At 52.5% G+C, this 21,253-nt stretch overlaps 1 protein-coding gene across 1 annotated transcript; it reads left to right on the top strand.

Annotated features, from left to right (window-relative positions):
* The first annotated feature begins 15,511 nt into the window (after positions 1-15,511).
* On the top strand, positions 15,512-21,089 carry TMEM54 (transmembrane protein 54). The gene is made up of 6 exons (XM_056123462.1): positions 15,512-15,735; positions 17,822-18,015; positions 20,070-20,129; positions 20,271-20,459; positions 20,573-20,707; positions 21,015-21,089. Exons 1-6 carry the CDS (start codon positions 15,645-15,647, stop codon positions 21,087-21,089), a joined length of 744 nt encoding a protein of 247 aa, XP_055979437.1. The 5' UTR covers positions 15,512-15,644.
* The last annotated feature ends 164 nt before the right edge of the window (positions 21,090-21,253 follow it).

Raw genomic sequence — 21,253 nt, 5'->3', positions numbered from 1 at the left:
AGTAACTAAAAGAGGGCCTGGAGATATCATTCAGTGAGTAGGGCACTTGCTTTGTATACTTCAGCTGACCCAGGTTTGACTCCCCAATGCTCCATATGGTCCCCTGAGCCTTCCAGGAGCGATCCCTGAGCACAGAGCCAGGAGTAAGTCCTGAGCTTTTCCGATTGTGACCCCCTCCACCACCATCAAAAGAAAAACCCAAAATTTAAAATAATACATCCTTCAGGGCTGGATCCCTTTTCATTTCATTTTTTTCATTTCATCATCCTGTTAATCGACGATTGCCTCGAGCAGGCCCCAGTAACGTCTCTTTCATCCTAGCCCTGAGATTATATTCACGGCTCTTTAGGAGAATGAGACCCATCATTGTTACTGGTATTTGGCATATTTGGTAGGCCACGGGGAGTTTGCCAGACTCTGCCCTGTGGGCAGGCTACATTCGATAGCCTGCAAGTTTGTCCAAAGTAGGAATAAGATAATAAGATGTCGCGCGGCCGCAAATGCGGCCGCGCGGTTCCGGGATCTGGATTTTATAGTCTCTGAGTCTTGGCCGCTGATGGGATTACACGGCGCCAGGGGGCCAGGTGGTGGGTGTGACCCCCGCCTACTGGAATTTGGAGGATCTGGGTGGAAGATGCTCGACTCCAATTCGAGTAGGCTTGGAGGTCTCGGCCCCGGAACCCGCGTGGCTTTGTCCCTCTGCCAGTACCTTCATGTGTGCGGAGAGTGGTCTCAGCATGGTGGTGGCTGGTCCTGGAGGTCTTCGGCTGCCGTAGCCCTGGTCGGGGCGGGGAGGAAAGCTCAACCCGCTCCCCTCCAAGGGACTCCGGGAAGGAACACCCAGGCGCTGGGGCAGAGACTGCACTATTCTCGTCCGGGATCTGGATTTTATAGTCCCACTTGGAAGGGATCCCTTTAGGACTAAAGAATAGGAAGGGACTGGAGTGATAGTACAGCAGGTAGGGTGCTGGTCTTGCATGCAGCCCAACTGAGTTCCATCCCTAGCATCCTATATGGTCCCACTAGGAGCAATCTTTTCTGAGTTGCACTAGGAGTGATCCCTGAATGCAGAATCACAAGTAAATCCTGAGTATCGCCAGATGTGACCCAAAAACTGAAAGAAAGAAGGAAGGAAGGAAGGAAGGAAGGAAGGAAGGAAGGAAGGAAGGAAGGGGAGATAGAGGAAAAAGAGAGAGTGAATGAAAAAAGGAAGGAGAGAAAGAAAAAGAAAGAAAGAAAGAAAAGAAAGGAAGGAAGGAAGGAAGGAAGGAAGGAAGGAAGGAAGGAAGGGGAGATAGAGGAAAAAGAGAGAGCGAATGAAAAAAGGAAGGAGAGAAAGAAAAAGAAAGAGAAAGAAAAGAAAGGAAGGAAGGAAGGAAGGAAGGAAGGAAGGGAGGGAGGGAGGGAGGGAGGGAGGGAGGGAGGGAGGGAGGGAGGGAGGGAGGGAGGAAGGAAGACGGGGTCTCCTTCCAGGTGAGTTGCTAAATGGCACTTAGAATGAATGGTGGAGAAAGAAATCTATGACACTGAACTGTCATAAAATGTTAAGAAATGAGAATGATTCTAGTATTTCCCTTGTCCTATTTTGTATATATTTATGAATGTCAATCCATTTCTTCCCTACCTCCTATATTTCCCCTAGCATTACAAAGTGTGTTATGTTGCTATCTTGATCATTTAGTTCTATGGGTACAAGTCAGAGATGTGTACATGATTAATGGGATTTAGGATGTCTCCTTTATAGGGAGGGGTTTTAGATCCCTGAAAGGTCAAAAGATCAAGGGAAAGGTGCTAGCTTTGCACGGAGCTAACTGGGTTCAATCCCCGGCATCCCATACAGTTTCCTGAACCTACCAGGAGTGATTCCTGAGTGCAGAGCCAGGAGTAACCCCTGAACACTGCTGGGTGTGGCCCAAAAAGAAAAAAAAATCAAAGAGTGAATCACTGTATTGATGTACATATGATGAATGACGGCCAGCATCGTTCTACTCTCCTGCCCCTCCTGCCAAGGCAGCAACATTAAACATTGTGTTTTCCAGAGTCCTAGTTCTGCAATAAATTAGGATCTATGTAGTTCATCCATCTATATAAGAGTTAGGAAGTCTGTGAGATTATAGGGGCTAAGGGTTTGCCTTGCATGTGACCAACCTGTTTGACCCATGCACCACATGTGGGCCCTCAAGCACCATTCGGAGTAACCCGCAAACATACAGCTCAGAGTAGCCCCTAACCACTGCTGAGTCTGGCCCAAACAACTCCCCAACTCTGGCCACCACCCAATAAAAAAAACAATTGGGAGAAAAATGTGCAGCAGAGGCCATCTCCTGGGTTCAAGTTCGTAGCCACATGGCTTATTCTTTGGCAGCTTTGCAATCAGTGTTCAGCTGCTTGTTCTTTCTGTAAAGCTGAATGTTGGTGATGGCTTGTACCGGCACGTCCTTCTTTGTCATGGCTGAATAATAGTCCACTATATGGCGTGGATATTGCATGTATATACTACTATTTCTTTATGCATAAATTGATGGGTATTGATTGTTCCTACATTTTAGCTATTCTGCATTATATACTCTGTATAATGGGCTGGAGTGATAACACAGCGGTAGGGCACTTGCCTTGCATGCAGCTGACCCGGGCCGACCTAGGATCGATTCCTCCACCCCTCTCAGAGATCCCAGCAAGTTACGGAGAGTATCCCACCCGCACGGCAAAGCCTGGCAAGCTACCCATGACGTATCCGATATGCCAAAAACAGTAACAAGCCTCACAATGGAGACGTTACTGGGCCCACTCGAGCAAATCGATGAACAACGGGAGGACAGTGCTACCGTGCAACAGTGCTACTCTGTATAATGGTAAGCAAATATTTACATTTTTCAGTCATACCTCATACCTCATGGTGCTCAGGAGCAATTACTGGCTCTGTTCTCAGGGTTCTCTCTCAGCAGTGCTCAGGGGACCATGTGGTACCAGGTATCAATTCTGGGGCTCCTGCTAGTATGTGCTCAGACTGTTGAACTCTCTCCAAACTCAAATATCTACGTCTTTATCCCATCTGCTCAGATACATTGTTTTGATGGAAATACATGAGGAAATTCAGTCTCCTGCTGATACATAATTAGGAAAAGGAAAGAAATACTTTAAAAGTCCTTTCAGATAACTGTTATTATTCCTCTTTTGATACTCCACCAAAGCTTGACAAATGATCATATTGCAAAATTTTGCTTCAACGTGGAATCTAAGGGGTGGGAGAGATAGTGGACTGGTTTGGGCAGTTTCCTTGCACAAGATTGACACAAGTTTGATTCCTGGAATCCCATTGATTTCCAAGCACCACTAGGAGTGATTCCTATGTGCAGAGCCAGGAGTAAGCTAAGCATCACCAAGTGTGGCCCTCAAAAAAATAAATAAATAAAGCACAGAGTTCATGGGACTAGAGCAATAGTACAGCGGATAGGGAATTTGCCTTGCACGAGACCTACCCAGGTTCAGTACCTGGTATCCCATATGATCCCTTGATCCCTCCAGGAGTAATTTCTGAGTGTAGAGCCAGGAATAGGCCTTGAGTATACCGAATGTGACGAAAAATGCCCCTCCCCCCAAAAAAAGTGGAATAAAATTGTCATTAAATGAAACTACACAGCACTATCTTACACTTTGAATACATTCTTTATAGATGCATGATTTTTATAAGACATACATTGCCAGAGTCTCCTGCCCCTGCGCCTGACTGTCCTCGCTGGGACCCCTTGGAGGGGAGCGGGTTGAGTTTCCCCCCCCCCCGCCCAGACCAGGACTCCGGCAGCCGAATATCTCCAGAACCAGCCACCACCATGCTGAGACCACTCTCCACACGCATGAAGGTACCTGCAGAGGAACAAGGCATGCGGGTCCCGGGGCTGAGATCTCCAAGCCTGCTCGGATCGGGGCTGAGCATCCTCCACCCAGATCCTCCAAATTCCAGTAGGCAGGGGTCACACCACCAACTGGCCCCCTGGCGCCGTGTAATCCCATCAACGGCCAAGACCCAGAGACTATAAAACCCAGCTCCCGGAAGCGCGCGGCCGCATTCACAGCCTCGCAACAACTTACTATCTCATTCTTACTTTGGACAAACTGGCAGGCTACCGAATGTAACCTGCCCACACGGCAGAGTCTGGCAAACTCCCCGTGGTGTACCCAATATGCCAAATACCAGTAACAATGATGGATCTCATTCTCCTGACCCTGGAAGAGCTTTTAATATGGCACTTTTTAAAAAATCTCAGGGCTAGGATGAAGGAGACGTTACTGGGGCCTGCTCGAGGCAATCGACAAACAACAGGATGGTCGTGATCGTGATCGTGATCGTGATACATTGCCACTTGAAAAACATTGACTCAGACCAGAAAGATAGTAGAGGGAGTAGGTACAGGCTTTATACGTAGCCACAATGGCTGCAACCTCTGTTCATTCGAATCCCTGCACCACATATGGTCCCCTGAACACCACCAGGGGTCATTCCTGAGCACAGAGCCAGGAACAGCCCCTGAACACTGCCGGGTGTGGCTCAAAACCCAAAATGAAAAAGAAAACATAGGCTTGATAAATTATATAGTTCTTTCAAACATTGACTCATTTTATTGCACAGTATAAAAACACTGACCATCCATAATGTCACCATCCCTCTTATCAGAAAGTCTTTAGAAACTGAAAACTACTCAGCTCATTATGGTGGATATAAATTTTCCAAAAGCTGAATTTTAATTTGAAAGCTTACATTTTTTCATTGGCAGCAAGTATTGTCACTTTTTCCCTGGAATTGACAGGCTCACTTTTTACAACTTCAGAGAAAATGATGGCAGAAAACTCCCATTTGCATAACCTGAGTGTGTCTCTGATTTCTCCTTTCAAGAGGAAATGGCATGATGGAAAAAAAAAAAGCCCACCAGCTCACTTGCAACTCAAACAATTGCGCAAGTGCGTCTCCTTGAGACAACCGTGGTACTTAGACACACAGAATTCTCCCCATTCTGTCAAAATATTACAAAGAAGTACACTCAAGGGTAGAGATTTAATAAAGTTAATAATTTTTACTGATTCATCGAGTCAGTCTTCAGCAACAATGGTGTATTTATTTCTTTGCTGTGCAGCACGTGGAAATACAGACATTTGGCCTGGAGACAGCTTTGTTTTGTATTTAGGGACTGGCTATTTTAACCACCGTCACTTGTTTCTATATCCTCAAAAAGACAAAATAACCTCATGGTATTGTTAGGAATTAATTTTTACTTCATAAAAGGGGCTTAGAAACCTTCCTAAATTCACAGACTGTATCTTGAGAACCCCTGATTTAAAGCTTTATTCATTAGTTAACAAACATGTATCAAGTGGCCAGAATATCCCTGACATTGTTTTAGGCCGGAAGTGAACTGGAGATGAGATCCTCACAGTCTCTGCTGGCATGCAGCCACATTCTTGTTATTAGAAGCAGAAAATCCAGGACCAGAGAGAAATTACAGGGATTAAGGCTCTTGCCTCTCAAGCGGCCAACCTGGATTTGATTCAGGTTGCACTGTAACTGCATTCATATGTACTGCATATGGTTCCCTAAGCACCACCAAGAGGGACCCCTGAGCACAGAACTAGGAGTAAGCTTTAAGCTCTGTGATGTGTGGCCTCCCCATCCCCAAAATAAAACAACTAGTGTCTTGTGGGGCTAGAGAGGTAGGGTAGTAGGGAGGGCACTTATCTTGTATGTGGGTTCTTTAACCAGCATCCAGTATGGTCGCCTGAGCCTGTCAGGAGAGATTTCTGAGTGTAGAGCTTGGAATAACACCTGAGCACCTCCAGATGAGGTTCCAAAACAAAACAACAACAACAAAAAGGTGCCTTGAAGAAAATAAAATAGAATAATTTAATAGAGGGGCTGGAGACAGTACAGAGAGTAGGGTGCCTGTTTTGCATACAGCTGACCTGGGTTTGCTACCCAGTACCCCATATGGTTCCTTGGACCCCACAGGAGTGATCTCTGAGTGCAAAGCCGACAGTAAGCCCTGAACACCACTGTGCATGGACCCCAAACCAAAAAGAAGTAATAATAATAATAATAATAATAATAATTTAACAGAATAGCTTGGGTAATTAACCTTCATGGTTCAGTATGATGTCAACTCATCCCCTGAGCCCATTTAATTATAAACTTTAGTTATGCAAATTAAATAATTCAGTTCTACTCATATTAGTCACATTTCAAGTGAACAATAACTTCACTTAGTCCAAATTGGACAGTATAGATACAGAACATTTCCTTCATGGGTACAGAAAATTCTGTTGGACAATCACTCTGTGATCAAGAAAACTTCAGGGGCAGAAAAATAATACATTGGGTAAGGAGCTTGCCTGAGTTTGATCCCCAGCAGCCCATGTGGTCCCCTAAGACGGCCAAAAGTGATTCCTGAACGTCGAGCTAGGAGTAACCCTTGAGCATCACTGAGTGTCATCTCTTCCAAACAGAAAGAAAGAAGTCTTCACCGAAGATTTGAGGGTGAGAACATTGACTTCAGGCGGGGGAGAACAGACAGAGCAAAGATGAAAACCGCGTTGGTGGGACTACGGTGTTAGTACAGCGGGTAGTGCATTTGCCTTGCACGCAGCGGACCCTGGTTCAATTCCCAGCATCCCATATGGCTCCCTGAGCCCACCAAGAGTGATTCCTGAGCACAGAGCCAGGAATAAGCCCAGAACGCAGCCAGATGTGTGGATCCTCCTCCTGCAGAGAAAGAAAACCACTTTGGGGTGTTGTAAGAAAAAGAAGAGCTAGGTGGACATATGTAGTTCTTGGCAGGAGAGGGACAGGCCCATATCAGACAGGCGAGTGGGCCCAGCCACGTGGGACCCTGTAGTGTCTCTGAGGCCTTTCAGAGGTCTTTGGAGGGAAGTATCACCATCCCTGAGTCAGATTCGTTTGGCTGGTTGATTTTAGGCCATACCCAGTGGTGGTCAGGGGCTACTCTCAGCTTAGTACTCAGGGGTCACTCCCAGTTGTGCTCAAGGGATGATGTGGTACCAGGTATTGAACCCAGGGTTTCTGTCTACAAAGCGTGTGCTCTAGCCTTTTGAACTATTTCCTCTGGCCCATGACTCATGTTTTGGAAACATCATTCTGATTGTTGTGTGAAAAGTAGTTCATGGTAGGAGGAGGAGGCCAGTTAGAAGGTAGTGACAGTGGTTGGAGAGAAGGTTTGTGATCTAAAATAAGTTTTGGGTGTTGAGAGGATAGATGAAAAGGCTGGAGCCTTTGCAGCTGTGCAGCTGGAGGTCAGGATTCCGTCTCCACCACCGCAGTCTCCAGAGCACCCCATGAGCACCATTTGTGTGGCCCCAAAATAAGCCAACTAAGGGAGGGGGTGGTGGGAGGGACACTGGAAACTGGGGGTGGAAAATGTGTACCGGTAGAGGGATGGGTGCTTGATCATTGTATGACTGAAATGTAATCATGAAAGTTTGTAACTGTCTCACAGTGATCCAATAAAAAATAAAATAAAATAAGCCAACTAAAAGATGCATTTTGGAGGCTGAACGGACCTCGCAGATCAATTGACTGTGGAGAGTGGTGAGAAGAGAGGAATCAGGAATAGCTCTTATACTCTTGGATTGAGCCACTTAGTGTATCTCAGTGAATGAGGTGCCATTTGCTGAAAATAGGAGGACTGAGAAATAAATTGAGGGGACTAGAGCTGAGAGCTCTTCTTGGGCATATTATCTTTAGATGGCCATTAGGCACTAAGCAGAGGTGTCAAATAAGCTGCTAGAGATATGAGTTTGGAATTTGGTGACATCAGAGCTGCCGAACTGTTTTCCCAAGTGATTCTTCCACTTTGCAAACACACTAAGCGGTCCAGAGGGTTTCAATTTTCCCCACAGTTATTGCCCATCTCTTTGACTGTCACCATTCTAATGGGTCTGAAGCGACATATTAGTGTAATTTGTGCTTATTTGTACTTGCAGTGCCCAAATGACTAACGATATTGAACATCGTCATGTATCTTTAGAGAAATGTCTCTTTAAATGTCTTGCCTATTTTTGCTATTGAATTGAATAATAATCATTCTTTTCTTGTTGTTTTATTTTTGCTTTGGGACCACACTCTGCTGTGCTCTGAATTTACTCCTGGCTCTATGCTCAGGGATCACTCCTGGCAGTACTCTCGAGATGCCAGGGATCAAACCCAAATTGACTCAGGGCTTACTCCTGGTTTTGCACTCAGGAATCATTACTGGTGGGACTCAAGGGACCATATGGGATGCTAGGGTTCAAACCTTTGTACCAAATTGGCCATGCACAAGTCAAGTGTCCTACCTATTGTATTATTGCTCTGGTCCCAATAATTTTTTATTTGGATGGAGTCAATTTTATCTCTCTTTTCTTTGCTCACCTGTGTTTTGGTGTCAGACCTAAGAAACCATTGTTGAAAGCCAGCATCATAAAGAGTTATGCCAATGTTTTCATTTAAGAATCATTTAATTTTAATTGGGGGTAGGACCTCCCACACTGTGCTCCGGGCTCCAGTAGCCATCCTGAGAGCTTCTAGGTCCTCTGGGCTGGTGATTCAGTTCTCAGGCCTAAGGTGTACTGTTTGGGTCCTGCAGTACTGGGAATCAGCAGTGCTTCCAGGAAGGGTTTCGAAGGCCTTATGGTAGCAGGGATCAAGCCCAGACAGGGCACATACATGTATGGTGTGTGTCATAATTCCTACACTATGTCCCCAGCCCTACTAAAAACAACAAAAAACTCTGGAGTGGGCCACACCCAGCGATGCTCAGAGGTTATTCCTGGCCCTGTACTCAGGAATAACTCCTGGTGGTGCTTGGGGGACCATATGGGGTGCCAAGGATCGTACCTGGGTTAGCTGCCTGTAAGGCAAATGTCCTAGTTGCTTTACTATCACTCCGATCCTCTGTTTAGGACAATTTTTTAGCTCCCTCCATTCCCTTCATTATCACTGTTGATCTTGTTGTTCTTGTTATGGTGATGATTGGGGGTTTATACACACGCCTGGCCATGGTGCTAGCACATCCACTGGGAACAGCGTAGCCAGTAGTGGTACCTGCACACACAGGCAGGCACCACTGAGATTGGCACTGCTTTCTTTGGGTAGTGGATCCTGTGCTCCCCAGAGGCTGCACTTGCTAGCCCTGGAGCTCACAGATCTTCTAGCCGCACTGCTGGCTGGGGTCATGCCTCTGTCTCACAGCGGACTGCGGTGAGGTGCTGGAGATCAAGCTGACTGGCCAGACTCACACTCCAGGGCTGCTGGCATCACTGCAGACGTTGGACACTAGGATCTTGGACTCGTGACCTTATGCTAGCAAGGCAGGTGCTTGAAACCACTGTGCTATTTCTCTGGGTCGCCTCTCTTTTCTTCTAAGAGTTTTATAGTTTCAGCTTTTATATCTAGGTATTTGATCCTAGTCATCCCTGTGACATTTGTCAAAAATATTCTTCTTTCTGGGCTGTTGGCAAGATAGTACAGTGGATAGGGTGCTTGCCTTGCGTGCAGCTGACCCTGGTTCTGTGCTCACAACCCTATATGTCCCCCGAAACCTACAAGGAGTGACCACTGAGCAGTCAGGAGTAAGCCCTGAGAACATCTGGGTGTGGCCCTCAAACAAAACAAAACACATGAGAAGCATTTTTTGGGGGGAAAGGGCACAATGCATTGGCTCATGCTGAGCGTGAAGTGACCAGAACACCCCAGTGGAGTGAGACGTTCATTGAATACTCTGATACTCAGTCATTTGTCAATAATCCCATAAAGGGGAACTGTGAGATGGCATCAGACAATTAATGGAAGCAACAAAGGAAGCAGTAGGAGGGGGCTGGAGAGATAGCATGGCAGGTAGGGCATTTGCCTTGCACGTGGCCGACCCGGGTTCGATTCCCAGCATCCCATATGGTCCCCTGAACACCGCCAGGGGTAATTCCTGAGTGCAGAGCCAGGAGTAGTCCCTGTGCATGGCCAGGTGAGGCCCAAAAAGCAAAAAAAAAAAAAAAAAAAAAAAAAGGAAGCAGTAGAGCACAAAAGAATCCCAAGTTTGGGAGCCTGAGAGAGAGAGCACAGCAGGAAAGGCCAAGCAGGGTTCAATTCCTGGCATCACGTCTGCTCCCAAGCACACCAGGACCAATACCTGAGTGTCACCAGACAGAGCCACGGGTAAGCCCTGAGCAACACCGAAACCAAAACCAAAAAAAAAAAAAGAAACAAAACAAATTTGGGGGCTGGGTGAGCCACATCCAAGTGCTCAGGGATTACTCCCAGCTTGGTGCTCAGGGGTCACTCTCAGCAGTTCAGGGGACCATGTGGTACTGGGGTGAATCTGGGGCCTCCTGCATGCAAAGCCTGTGCTCAGGCCCTTTGAGCCATCTCCCTGGCCCCTAACATACCCGTACTTAAGGATGAGCTGGTGGCTAAAGGTCCACAGAGGAGACTGAGGAGGACTGAGAGGGATGAGGGAGAGCAGGATGGAGTGAGCAGCAGCGGCTCACAGAGCAGCTGATCACAGAAGAGCACAGTGCCTCAACCAGTAGCGTTGGAGTTCACTGGGAACCTGGAGGAGGGCTCTCCAGCTCTCCCAGTGGGGCTAATCTCATTGCTGGGGAGTGAGGAGAGGGAAAGCAGGGAGGCGAGGGATGGAACAGGGTGAGGCGGAGAGGACCCGGGGGCCCTGCAGAGCTGGAGGAACAACTGGAAGAAGCAGGGAGTGTGTGGGCTTCAGGTCAGCTTTCCCCTCAGAGTTCCCGGCTCTGCAGTCTCCCACCGCCGCCTCTTCGTGGGTCCCAGCTCTGCTTTGCATCACCCCTGCACAGCCGAGCTGCCCTCAAGAGGCTCAGCCTGGAGGCACAAGCATGGAGGTGTGATGCGAGGGCCCAGGAGGGCACAGCCGGAACGGCAGGGAGCAGGGTGGGCCTTGTCCTCCACAGGAGGCCTTGGCCAGAGGCATGAGGTCAGGGTTTGTTGGAGCACTGCCTTCGGAGGGTGGCTGGCACTGGACGAAGGGCCACTGAGAAGGCCAGGAGGGGCTGTAGGACAATGTTGGGGTGGACGAGTGTCTGCTCACTAACATCTGGAAACTCATGCCCCTGAGGAGCGGGGCAGTGACAGATGAGGATGATGACAGGGCGACCACACAGAACCAGTGGGCAGGTGTCTGGAGAAAAGGAGAAAGTGATTGTCACGATGGACCAAAAAATGCCAAAATATATCGGGGGTGGGGGGATGGGGGCAGGGGGCCAACTTATGACAATTTATAAATAATTTCTTTTTTGTGTTGATTTTGGGCCATGGTCCTGTCTCCGCACTCAGGGGTCACTCCTGACAGTGCTTGGGGACCATATGGGATGGTAGAGATCAAATCCTGGTTGGGAGCTTGCAAGATAAGCGCCCTACCCACTGTCATTATCCCCGTTTGATAGATGGGGAAGCTGAGTCTCAGGGAATGGCACTGAGCTGGTGGAGGACAAGGAGAGTATTCCAGCTTCTTCCCAGAGCCCCATCTGGGACGGAGGGTGGGGCCTGGGCCAGGGACAGCAGGTGGCTCAGGCTTCTGGACTTTGGTCACTTGGCAGCAAGGATGAGGGTGGCGCTCCTGGGTGGCTAAGGAAACGGGGAGGAACTGTGGGAGTGTTCTCCCATCTCAAAGGCCTGGAGCGGGCCACTCCCGACAGCCCTGGCTTCCCTGGCCCACCACTCCCAGGTCAGGAGCCATCTTGCCATTTCACTAGACTTGGGTTCAAGCCTCAACTCTACCACTAATCCAAGCTGTCTGTGTGGTCTTTGAAAAACCCTCTTCCCTTTCTGGGCCTCAGTTTTTTCCTCTGCAAAATGGGGTGATGACCATTACCATCTCAGTATAGTCCCAAGGACAAGAAGCCTTTATCTATGCATCAGAAAGCAGAGATATCACAAAAGTCAGTCCCCACTCTAATTTCCAAAGGCCTGGAGGGGCTTCAGGATGAAGGGGGAGCAGCCACATGTAAGCACATGTGAGATCTGTCCTCAGCTTTCCAGGGACCACATGCATGCTCCATGGTGACCGTGGGATATGGCCTTAGTCATCGAAAAGGTGTTGTTGGGGGCAGGGGTCGGGGGACATTTCCTTTTTTTTAATTTAAAGGTCATTTAACTCAATAATCTTTCATTTATTTGTTGAATCACTGCGAGAAGCACAGTTATAAAGTGGTTCATGATTGATTTTCACTCATGCAGAGTTCTCAGGACGCTCCTTCATCAGTGCACATTTCCCACCACGATGTTTCCAGTTCCCCTCAGGCCACTTCCTCCCTCCCCAGGCTGCCTCTCGAGGCATTTATTTCCTTTTAAATTAAAACAAGGTATGAACAAATGGTCCTTAGAAGACTCTGTCCCTGCAGCCAATCACTTTTTCTCGGAGGCATGTGTCTCCCTACTGCAGTCAAACGGTGCATGTCCATCTCTGCACTCCCTGCTGCCTAAGAAAGACCTAGAAATGAGGGGCTGGAGAGATAGTATGTGGGTAGGGAGCTTGCTTTGCATGCAGCCAACCCGGGTTCAATCCCCTGCATCCCATATGGTCCCCCGAACATCTCCAGGAGTGATTTTTTTAGTGCAGAGCCAGGAGGAATCCCTGAGCACCACCAGGTGTGATTCCCCCCACTGCACCCTGCAAAAAAAGACCAAGGTATGAGATTGGTCACAAATACATGTGTTTTTGATAAAAGTATTTCTAGTAGGTAGAAGTATTATTAAGTGGTTCAAAATAATAGTCAAATGCCTGTCAGTGGTTTATTTAGGGGCTAAAGAGAAAGTATGGGAGTTAAGGCAGAGCCAGGAGTAAGCCCTGAACACCAATGGGTATGCCCCCCACTCCCTAATAATGGGTATGCCCCCCACCTCACAGACTTTCTCTCCTTCCTCATTCCTGCACACTTTGTCCCACTCAGAGAGGGGAGCCCAGACATCCACACAGCGGCAGCCACACTAGCTTGACTGCCAGCCTGCAGGTGCCCCCCAGAGCCCCATCTTGTTCGGAAGGGAACACTCACTTGATAATGTGCTGATGCTTTTATTCCTGAGGCTGTGCTGGCCGGAGACTCAGCCGCATTACAGCACATGCTCCATAGGTGTGAGGCCTTAAGTTCGATCCCTATGACTGCTCCATTTAAAGACAAATCAAAGACAGAGATGAGTGTGCTACTGAGTGGCCTCACTAGTACCAGAGGCCCCAGCACCAGAGGGCGGAGAGGCATGCTCTCAGAAACACCCAGATGCCTTCAACTCTGCCACCCCTCTGAAGATTTCTGACTGCGGGAGTCCAGGCTGAGAATAGGTGCTGCCAGAGAGCCAGCGCGTGCCTGTATCCAGAAGCCAACTCTGAGGACAGAGAGAGAGTCTGGGGTGCAGCCACAGGTGGCCTTGGAGAATAGGGGCACAGAGATCTAGATGGGGATCTGGAGATCTGGGTGGGAATCTGAAGATCTAGACAGGAGGTGGGATGTCTGGGTGGGAATCTGGAGACCGGGGTGGGAATCAAGAGATCTTAGTGGTGTTATCCAACCCCATCAAGAAGTGGGGCAATGAAATGAACAGAGACTTTCTAAAAGAAGAAATCCGAATGGCTAAAAGGCACATGAGAAAATGCTCTACATCATTAATCATCAGGGAGATGCAGATCAAAACAACAATGAGATATCATTTCACACCACAGAGACTGGCCCACATTCAAAAGAACAAAAGCAACCTGTGTTGGCGCGGATGTGGCGAGTAAGGGACCCTTCTTCACTGCTGGTGGGAATGCCAACTGGTTCAGCCCTTTTGGAAAACAGTATGGATGATTCTCAAAAAATTAGAAATTGAGCTCCCATTTGACCCAGCAATACCACTCCTGGGAATATACCTCGGAGAAGCAAAAAAGTATAGTTGAAGTGACATCTGCACTTGTTTGTTCATTGCAGCACTGTTTACAATAGCTAGAATCTGGAAAAAACCTGAGTGCCCGAGAACAGATGACTGGTTAAAGAAACTTTGGTACATCTACACAATGGAGTACTATGTAGCAGTTAGAAAAAATGAAGTCATGAAATTTACATACAAGTGGTACTACATGAAAAATATCATGCTAAGCAAAATGAGTCAGAAAGAGGGACAGACATAGAAAGATTGCATTCATCTGGGTAACATAAAGTAACAAAATAAGAGACTAACACCCAAGAGCAGCTGTGATAAATACCAGGTTGTTCACACCATGGCTTAGAAGCCAGCCGCACACTGGAGGGGCAAAGGCAGCTCAGATAGAGAAGGGAGCACCAAATAAAGGGTGCTGGGAAGATCCACCCAGGATGGGAGATGCATGCTGAAAGTAGTCTGTAGACAGAACATGATTGCCACCCAATGTCTCTTCTGCAGACCACAGCACCCAAAAGGAGAGATAGAACAAAAGGGAGTGCCCTGCCACAGAGGCAGGGTGGGATGGGGGATGGGAGGGGGGGATACTGGGATTGGTGGGGGTGGAGAATGGGCACTGGTGATGGGATGGGTACTCAATCATTGTATAACTGAAACCCAAGCACAACAACTTGTAAGTCTACAACTGTACCTCATGGGGTTTCACTAATAAAAAAAAAAAGAGAGATCTTGGTGATGTTCTGGAGAATTGGGTGGAAATATGGCAACTTGGTGGGAGTCTGGAGATCTTGCTGAGAATCTGGAGATCCTGGTGGGAGTCTGGAGATCCGGGAGGGAGTCTTGAGATCTGGGTGAGAACCTGAAGACTGGCTGGCAGTCTGGATACCCTTACCTCACCACTTCTGGCTCTGGGTCCTTGGGCGAGTCCACTCCACTTCGCAGAGAATGACACAGGGAAGGGCAGGTTCATCCGGGAAGATTAAAGATCAACTGCCACAAGAGGATCAATAAGGCACCTACCATGCGTTCCTGTTCGTGACACTTTGTGAAGATGTTCTAGAGGGTTTCAAAGCTTTTTAACAATTTCATTTCTGTACTGAATTTTATGCTTGCACAACCTTTGCAGATAGGAATCCCTGATTTTCAATGAGGCAACAGAGATTCCAAGGCAGAATTAAAGGCCTGGATTCAGCGTGCACACCCAGGGCAGCGAGGGCAGCGCTATGCCTGCGGCCACACGTGAGGTCAAGGGCAGATCCTGGCCGCCGGACTGGACGCCGTACTTCCCGCCCGCTTCGTCCCTGGTGGTTTTCCCGATTAGGCGCACGGCGCGCACCGGCCCCAAGGCACCGAGGACCACCGGCCTCTCACTCCCTGCCCCGTGGGCAGCCGCCGCTCTCCTCGGTGTCCACCGGCGGAGGGGGCCTCCGGGAGAGGGCGCCCACCTGGGCAGGGATGTCCGAGGGGCGGCCCGGCGGGGGCGTGGTCGGACAGGGGTGTCCGGGGGACGGCCGGGATGGAGGGCGCCCACGGGGAGCGCGGCGCTGTGGGCGGGCCGGGCGGGCGGCGCTGACTCAGTGGCGGCGCCGGGCAGGGCCGTGCAACCGGTCGGACCGGCCGGGATGCAAACGAGACTGCAGGGGGCCGGGCCTCGGGCGGGGGCGCGGGGAGGAGGCGCGGGAGCCCGCCAGCCGGGGCTCCGGCGGGGAGAGGGGCGGCGACGAGCATGGGAGCGCGGGCCCCCGGCCGCCCGCAGCCCCTGGAGCCCCGCCCGGCGCGGAGAGGCCGCGCGGGAGCCGAGATGTGTCTGCGCCTGGGTGAGCCGTGGCGGCGGGGCGGGTCGCGGGAGCGCCGGGGCCCCGTCCTGGCCTCAGTTTCCCCACCCGCGAAAGGGAGGAGGCGGGGGCTGCTGGCATCTCCTCGAGGTGGCGTCGCCCCTCGATCTCCCGCGCCTCCTCCCCGTTCTCCGGGAAAAGACCCAGAGGACAGCGCCCCTCCTCTGGCCCCAGTGGGGCGCGGGAAAGAGTCCGGGCTGCTGCTGGCCCCCTCTCCCCTCCCACCCCTCCCACTGACCGCAGGATCGATCGGTCCCCTCCGCGCCGCGGCTTCAGACAGAATCGGGGGACCTGGGGCCCCTCCCTTTCCCCACCTGTAGCAGGGACAGGATCACCCCCTCCTCGCTGCCCCAGGACCGGGTCTCCTCCTAGGAGTACAGCGGTGGAGCAGGGCGTGTGCCGTGCACGCGGCAGACCCAGGTTCCATCCCCGCCAGCCCATATGGTCCGTCCCCCATCCCGCCGGGAGTGCAGAGCCTGGAGTGAGCCCTGAGCGCTGCCGCGTGTGACCGACCCCAAACAAAACAAAGCCAGAAAAGAGTGAAAGAGCTTCTGCAGCATCAGCCACTGTTGCTAAGGGCTCGGAAACCCTAACCGCGATGCAGGGAAGCCAGGAACCCCCAGCCCACGGAGCTCCAAGCGCTGCTCGGCGCTGGCACCAGGCCACCGCCACTCTGACCAAACCCTTGGTCCTGGGATGCTGTTTGTGGGCCCAGCCCCAAGCCAGGTGGTGCCTGGTGCCAAGAAAGTGGGTGGGTAGATAGCAAGTGGGTCGGACCTGGGATGAGGCTGCCATGCCCTTTCCTGTTGGTGATCAATGGGCCCTCGTACCCATGTGTCCTCCCTCTATCTCATAGAGACCAGCCAGGCCAGACCCTCCCCAGCTGTCACATGCGGAGTCTGGGGACCCCCATGGGGGGCTGTGATGGAGTGGCCCCACACCTCCCTGGACACTTGAGACTCCCTTTTGGCTCAGGGGCCACAAGAACATCCCATCTGAGGGGCAGGGCTCAGCCTTGCATGTGGGGGGTCCTGGGTTCCTTCCTGGTATAGCATAGCTGCCATGCAGGAAGTAGGGTTCACACCTCCCTGCCACCAATGGGGACATCAGCTGGGTCCCACAAAGAGCCACTAAAGGAAAAGGGGGGCTGTTTAGTTGGGATAGGGGCTGGCCAGCTGCAGTGTGTGTGTGTGTGTGTGTGTGTGTGTGTGTGTGTGTGTGTGTATGTGTGTGAATGTTGTGTGTGTCCTTGGGAAGTGAGCTGGGATTCCCAGGGAATCCCAGAGAGCAGAAATAAAACAATCCGAGCTGGCTCAGTAGTTCTCTGTCCTGGGGACATGTAGATAGTGGCCAGGGTCTAGTCAGAAGCCAGGGGCTAGTTAGCCACTGGACTCCAGCTGCCCCCTGCCTCCTTGTTCCTGCCCAGAGCCCCTGCCCCCACGGGCTTGCTCTCTGAAGTCTGCCTACTGTCCCAGCCATGTCCCTGAGGCCCGTCCACCCGACCTGAAGACAAGAGACACACCTCCCGTTCCAGATGGCAAGCAAGGCTCAGACTTGAGTGTCTTATCTAAAATCACCCAACTTGGGACAGTCCTAGACTCACGAGTTGAGGGTCTCTGGGGACTAGGCTGGGTGCGCCCAGCCATCTCCTGAGCAGGAGGTGATCCCTGCCCACTGACCGAGGGCTCCTTCAGTTGTGGACAGTGATGGTCAACCTCAGCACGGCACCTCGAGGCCCTGTGCAGCCCGGGCACTCAACCTGGGCAGCTTCATGGAAGGTCGTAGGTCATAGCTGGAGAGGTGGGTTCAAGTCCCGGCCCCAACCAACAACACTCAGAAACACTCCCCATTAAGTCCCTCCCATGTGTTTTTTGGACCCCAGAAGCCCAAGGGCTTTCACAAAAGGGGCTCACATGAGCCCCCTTTCCTGAATGAGAACCCTGAGCCTTGGGTAAGACAAGGCACAGGAAACCTAGTACCCTCCTCACCTGTCGGGCTGGGGTTTCCTGCTCCACTGCCCCCTTCAATTGTCCCCCATGTCCCCCCACCCTGCGCACTGTCCCCACAGGTGGCCCGAATGTGAGTGACTCTGGGAAGGTGCTGATGAAGCGGGGGCTGGTGCTGGTGGTACTCGGCCACCTGAGCTTCATCGCCGCCGCCCTCCTCCACGGCACGGTCCTGCGCTACGTGGCTACCCCGCACGACGCCGTGGCACTGCAGTACTGCGTGGTCAACATCCTCTCCGTCACACTGGCCATCGTGGTAGGCCCCACCAGGAGGGTCCCGAGGGCCCTGGGAAAGGTCCTTCCTTGAGCGGGTTTGGGCGACCCCCAGCCCAAACCCTCCTCTGCCTCTCCACAGCTGCATAAGCCGCGCTTCCTTGCCTCCTCTTCCTCCTCTGTAAACCAGGCGTGTAAACGTCACAGGGCCCTGGGGGGACCAAAAGAAGCATCCACGGGGCTGGAGAGGCAACTCAAGAGTGCAGGAGGCCGGGGGTCGATCCCCAGCATGATCCCAGTGCCGCCTGGTCCTACAGGCACTGCTGGGGAGCAACCTCCCCCTCCCCCACCCCCGGCCCAACACTGCCCCAGAATTAGCACCATGGAGGTGGCCAAAATCAAAAGTCTTCCACAGAGTGTACTTACTTAGCCCAGAGCCTGGTGCAGTTAGCTCTCCCAGCTCGTGGGATCTGGGATTCTGCTCCAAGAGGGCAACAGTTCAGGCAGCTCGGGTCGGAAGGAAGGAGCGTTAGGTCAGCATGGGAGGATCCCGCCAGGTAGGCAGAGGGGCTGGGTGTTCGTAGGTGAGGAGCTCACAGCTGGTCTGCAGTTACCATCACCCAGGTAGGAGGTACTGGGGGGAGCCCCCCCCCCCTCCCGGCAGGTAGGAGAGGAGGCTGGGACCGTGTTCCAAGAACAGAACAGCAGCTGCAAAGGTGGGAGGCGAGAACGGCTGAGCTCGGTTCTGCAGCCCAGAACTCAGCAGTGCCATGGCTGGGGGCTCTGGCAGAGCCTTGCTTGGGGGAGCCGGGTCTTGACGAGCATCAGCACCTGTCTGATGAAGATGGGATCAAGGATCTTCTCAAGCTTGTAAGCCCCACCAGCCGAGGGGGCTTCAGCCTTTGGGAGAACATTTGCTCATCAGAATCTGTTTCTTTCCTCGGCTAAGGGAGTCGCAACGCCCTTTCCCTCCCCTGCAGAATGCGGCAGACAGCCCACCGCCTGCAGGCTGGTGCAAAGGCCAACACCGGCCCAGGCTGTGGCGTCAACAACCCGGCGCTGCCCAGGCTCACGCCTCACACCTCTCCCCTCTCTTGCCGGTGTGGCCCCGTGGCCCTTTGTGTCCGCCCAGCTTGGTGGGGTGGGTCGGGGAGGCAGCAAGTGCGGAGTTAGGACCCCTCAGGCTTGGCCCGCACGTCAGAGCAAATCCTTGCTGTTTCCAGTGACGTGGGACGTGGGCCGTTATTAGTAACATTTTTCAGAGTGGGAAACCAAGACTCAGGGATTCACCCAACTCCTGCTGCTACGAAGAAGCCCAGCCAGCTTGGCAACTATTTGTGTCTGACAGGGAAGCCAGGATGCTCGGTGAGCTCATCCTGCAAGGGAACCAAGCCCAGAGAAAGGCAGGCATTTGCTTGTGACTGCACAGCAAGTCAGAGGCATTGCTGGCCTCGAACTCAGGACTCCCCTGGAGTCACCTTGCCGACGCAGCCCAGGCTGGGCGCACTCAGGGCGCGGCAGCTGGGAGCTGAGCAGTGGGTGGCCCACCTCGGGGCTGTGGCTGGAGTGCAGGGAGGGAGATGCTAGACAGGCAGAGGAGCAGGAGGGGGCTCCTGACGCTGTGCGTGTGTTGGAGGGGGGATGGGAAGAGACGCACATCAGGAGGAGCTGGGACCACGCCACCAAGAGCCTGAGATCATCTCAAATACTCCTGGGCTGTCTGAACTCTCCTCCATGAAGGGTCCTGAGTTATTTGAACAATGTGGGTTTTGCTTCCTTCCCCGCTGAGTGAATTTCTTCCAAAATCTTTGCCACTCCAGGGAATGTGTGCGTACAGTGGCCGAGCAGACACCCACTCCTTGGCCGCACCACCCTGGGGTTCACGGGTGGTAGCTGAGGTGCTCAGTTGCAGGCAGAGTCACGGCTATAGGCTGGGAGGGGGTGAATGCTAGAAATATTCCCCTCGGCTGGGCCCCAGGAAGTGGGGGCCTCCAAGGCTAGAGCCGGCCACGGGCTGGGCAGGCGGCCACCCACCTTTTCCCCAGCACCCCGAATTCCTCCAGGACAGAGTCCAGCCTGACGGAGCTTCCCCCACAGGTCATCACCTCAGGCATCGTCACGATCGTCTTGTCGCGCTATCTTCCCAGTGTCCCTCTGGTATGTGGCACCTCCCGGAGTGGTCTGGAGGGGACAGTGGTCACCCCAAAGGGCTTGGCCTGCTTGGAGGGGGGAGGCTGACCCTCAGAGGGTCTCTGAGCTGCCCCCAAGGTCCACTGACCCATGCCCTCTCCCACCCAGCGCTGGACAGTGTTCGGCTCGAGTGTGGCCTGCGCCCTTCTGGCTCTCACCTGTGCCCTTGGCCTTTTGGCCTCCATCGCCGTGACCTTTGCCACCCAGGGCCAGGCACTGCTGGCCGCCTGCACTTTTGGGAGCCCTGGGCTCCTGGCCCTGGCCCCCAACTGTCCCTTCGACCCCACACGCATTTATGTGAGTGCTGGGATAGGGGAGGTGGGGAGGGGGATGCCTGGGGACCCCGTTGGGGTGGGGGTGGGAAGGGTGCCTGGACCCCAGGCCAGCGCCTCCCCTCACTGTGCCCACAGAGCTCCAGCCTGTGCCTCTGGGGCATCTCGCTTGTGTTCTGCGTGGCCGAGAGCGTGTGCGCCGTGCGCTGTGCCCAGTTCGCCCACCACCTGCTGGGCCTGAGGCCCTGGTGGGGGAAAAGCCACCAACACTCGGTAAGGCCTGGCCCCTTCCCCCGAGTCCCCGATCTCCTAGAGAGCCAGTCTGATGCCCCCTGACCTTGATAAGAGGGTAGTTGCTCTCCTGCCCAGAGCCAAAGGCAGGTGTGGGAGGGGTTGTGGGGGGGGGGGGGCGGGTTCCTATGTCTCAGCGGGCACCTGCCTCTCCCATGGCCCAGTCTGGCTTCAGGAAGGGGCAGGAGGGATCTGGGCTTAAATTGCAAATTGGGAGTGCTCCCTGGGTACGAGCCGGTCTTGCCTGGGAGGTGCCTGGGAGCTCCCCGCAGCCCTGCGGTGTCTGCAGTTCCAGGACAGCCCAGAGCCTGTGGAGAGCCGTGACCTGCTGAGCTGCACCAGCTCCGAGCCGCTGACCCTCTGACTCCTGGAGCCGAGCTGGGCTTCCCGCCATCTGCACTGTGTCCAGCTCAGGACTGGGGACCGTCCCACAGAGCTCCCAGGGGAGCTTTCATCCCGGCCCCCAGCCACCCAGCCCTCTGCACTGAAACAGACTTTATTGTGAAGGTATTAAAAAGAACAGATGCT

The sequence above is a fragment of the Sorex fumeus genome, unplaced genomic scaffold (assembly GCF_029834395.1).
Source record: "Sorex fumeus unplaced genomic scaffold, SorFum_2.1 ptg000047l, whole genome shotgun sequence".
NCBI classification, from domain to species: Eukaryota; Metazoa; Chordata; class Mammalia; order Eulipotyphla; family Soricidae; genus Sorex; species Sorex fumeus.
Note: the sequence above shows the minus strand (reverse complement) of the source record. Positions and strands in the feature narration are given on the sequence as shown.

What these genes read in the sequence shown, in the direction of transcription:
- TMEM54 (XM_056123462.1), top strand. Translation starts at nt 15,645, where the DNA reads ATGGGAGCGCGGGCCCCCGGCCGCCCGCAGCCCCTGGAGCCCCGCCCG. An exon ending in CGAGATGTGTCTGCGCCTGG is followed by an intron (nt 15,736 to 17,821) that starts GTGAGCCGTGGC and finishes CTGTCCCCACAG; the next exon opens with GTGGCCCGAATGTGAGTGAC. An exon ending in CCGTCACACTGGCCATCGTG is followed by an intron (nt 18,016 to 20,069) that starts GTAGGCCCCACC and finishes CTTCCCCCACAG; the next exon opens with GTCATCACCTCAGGCATCGT.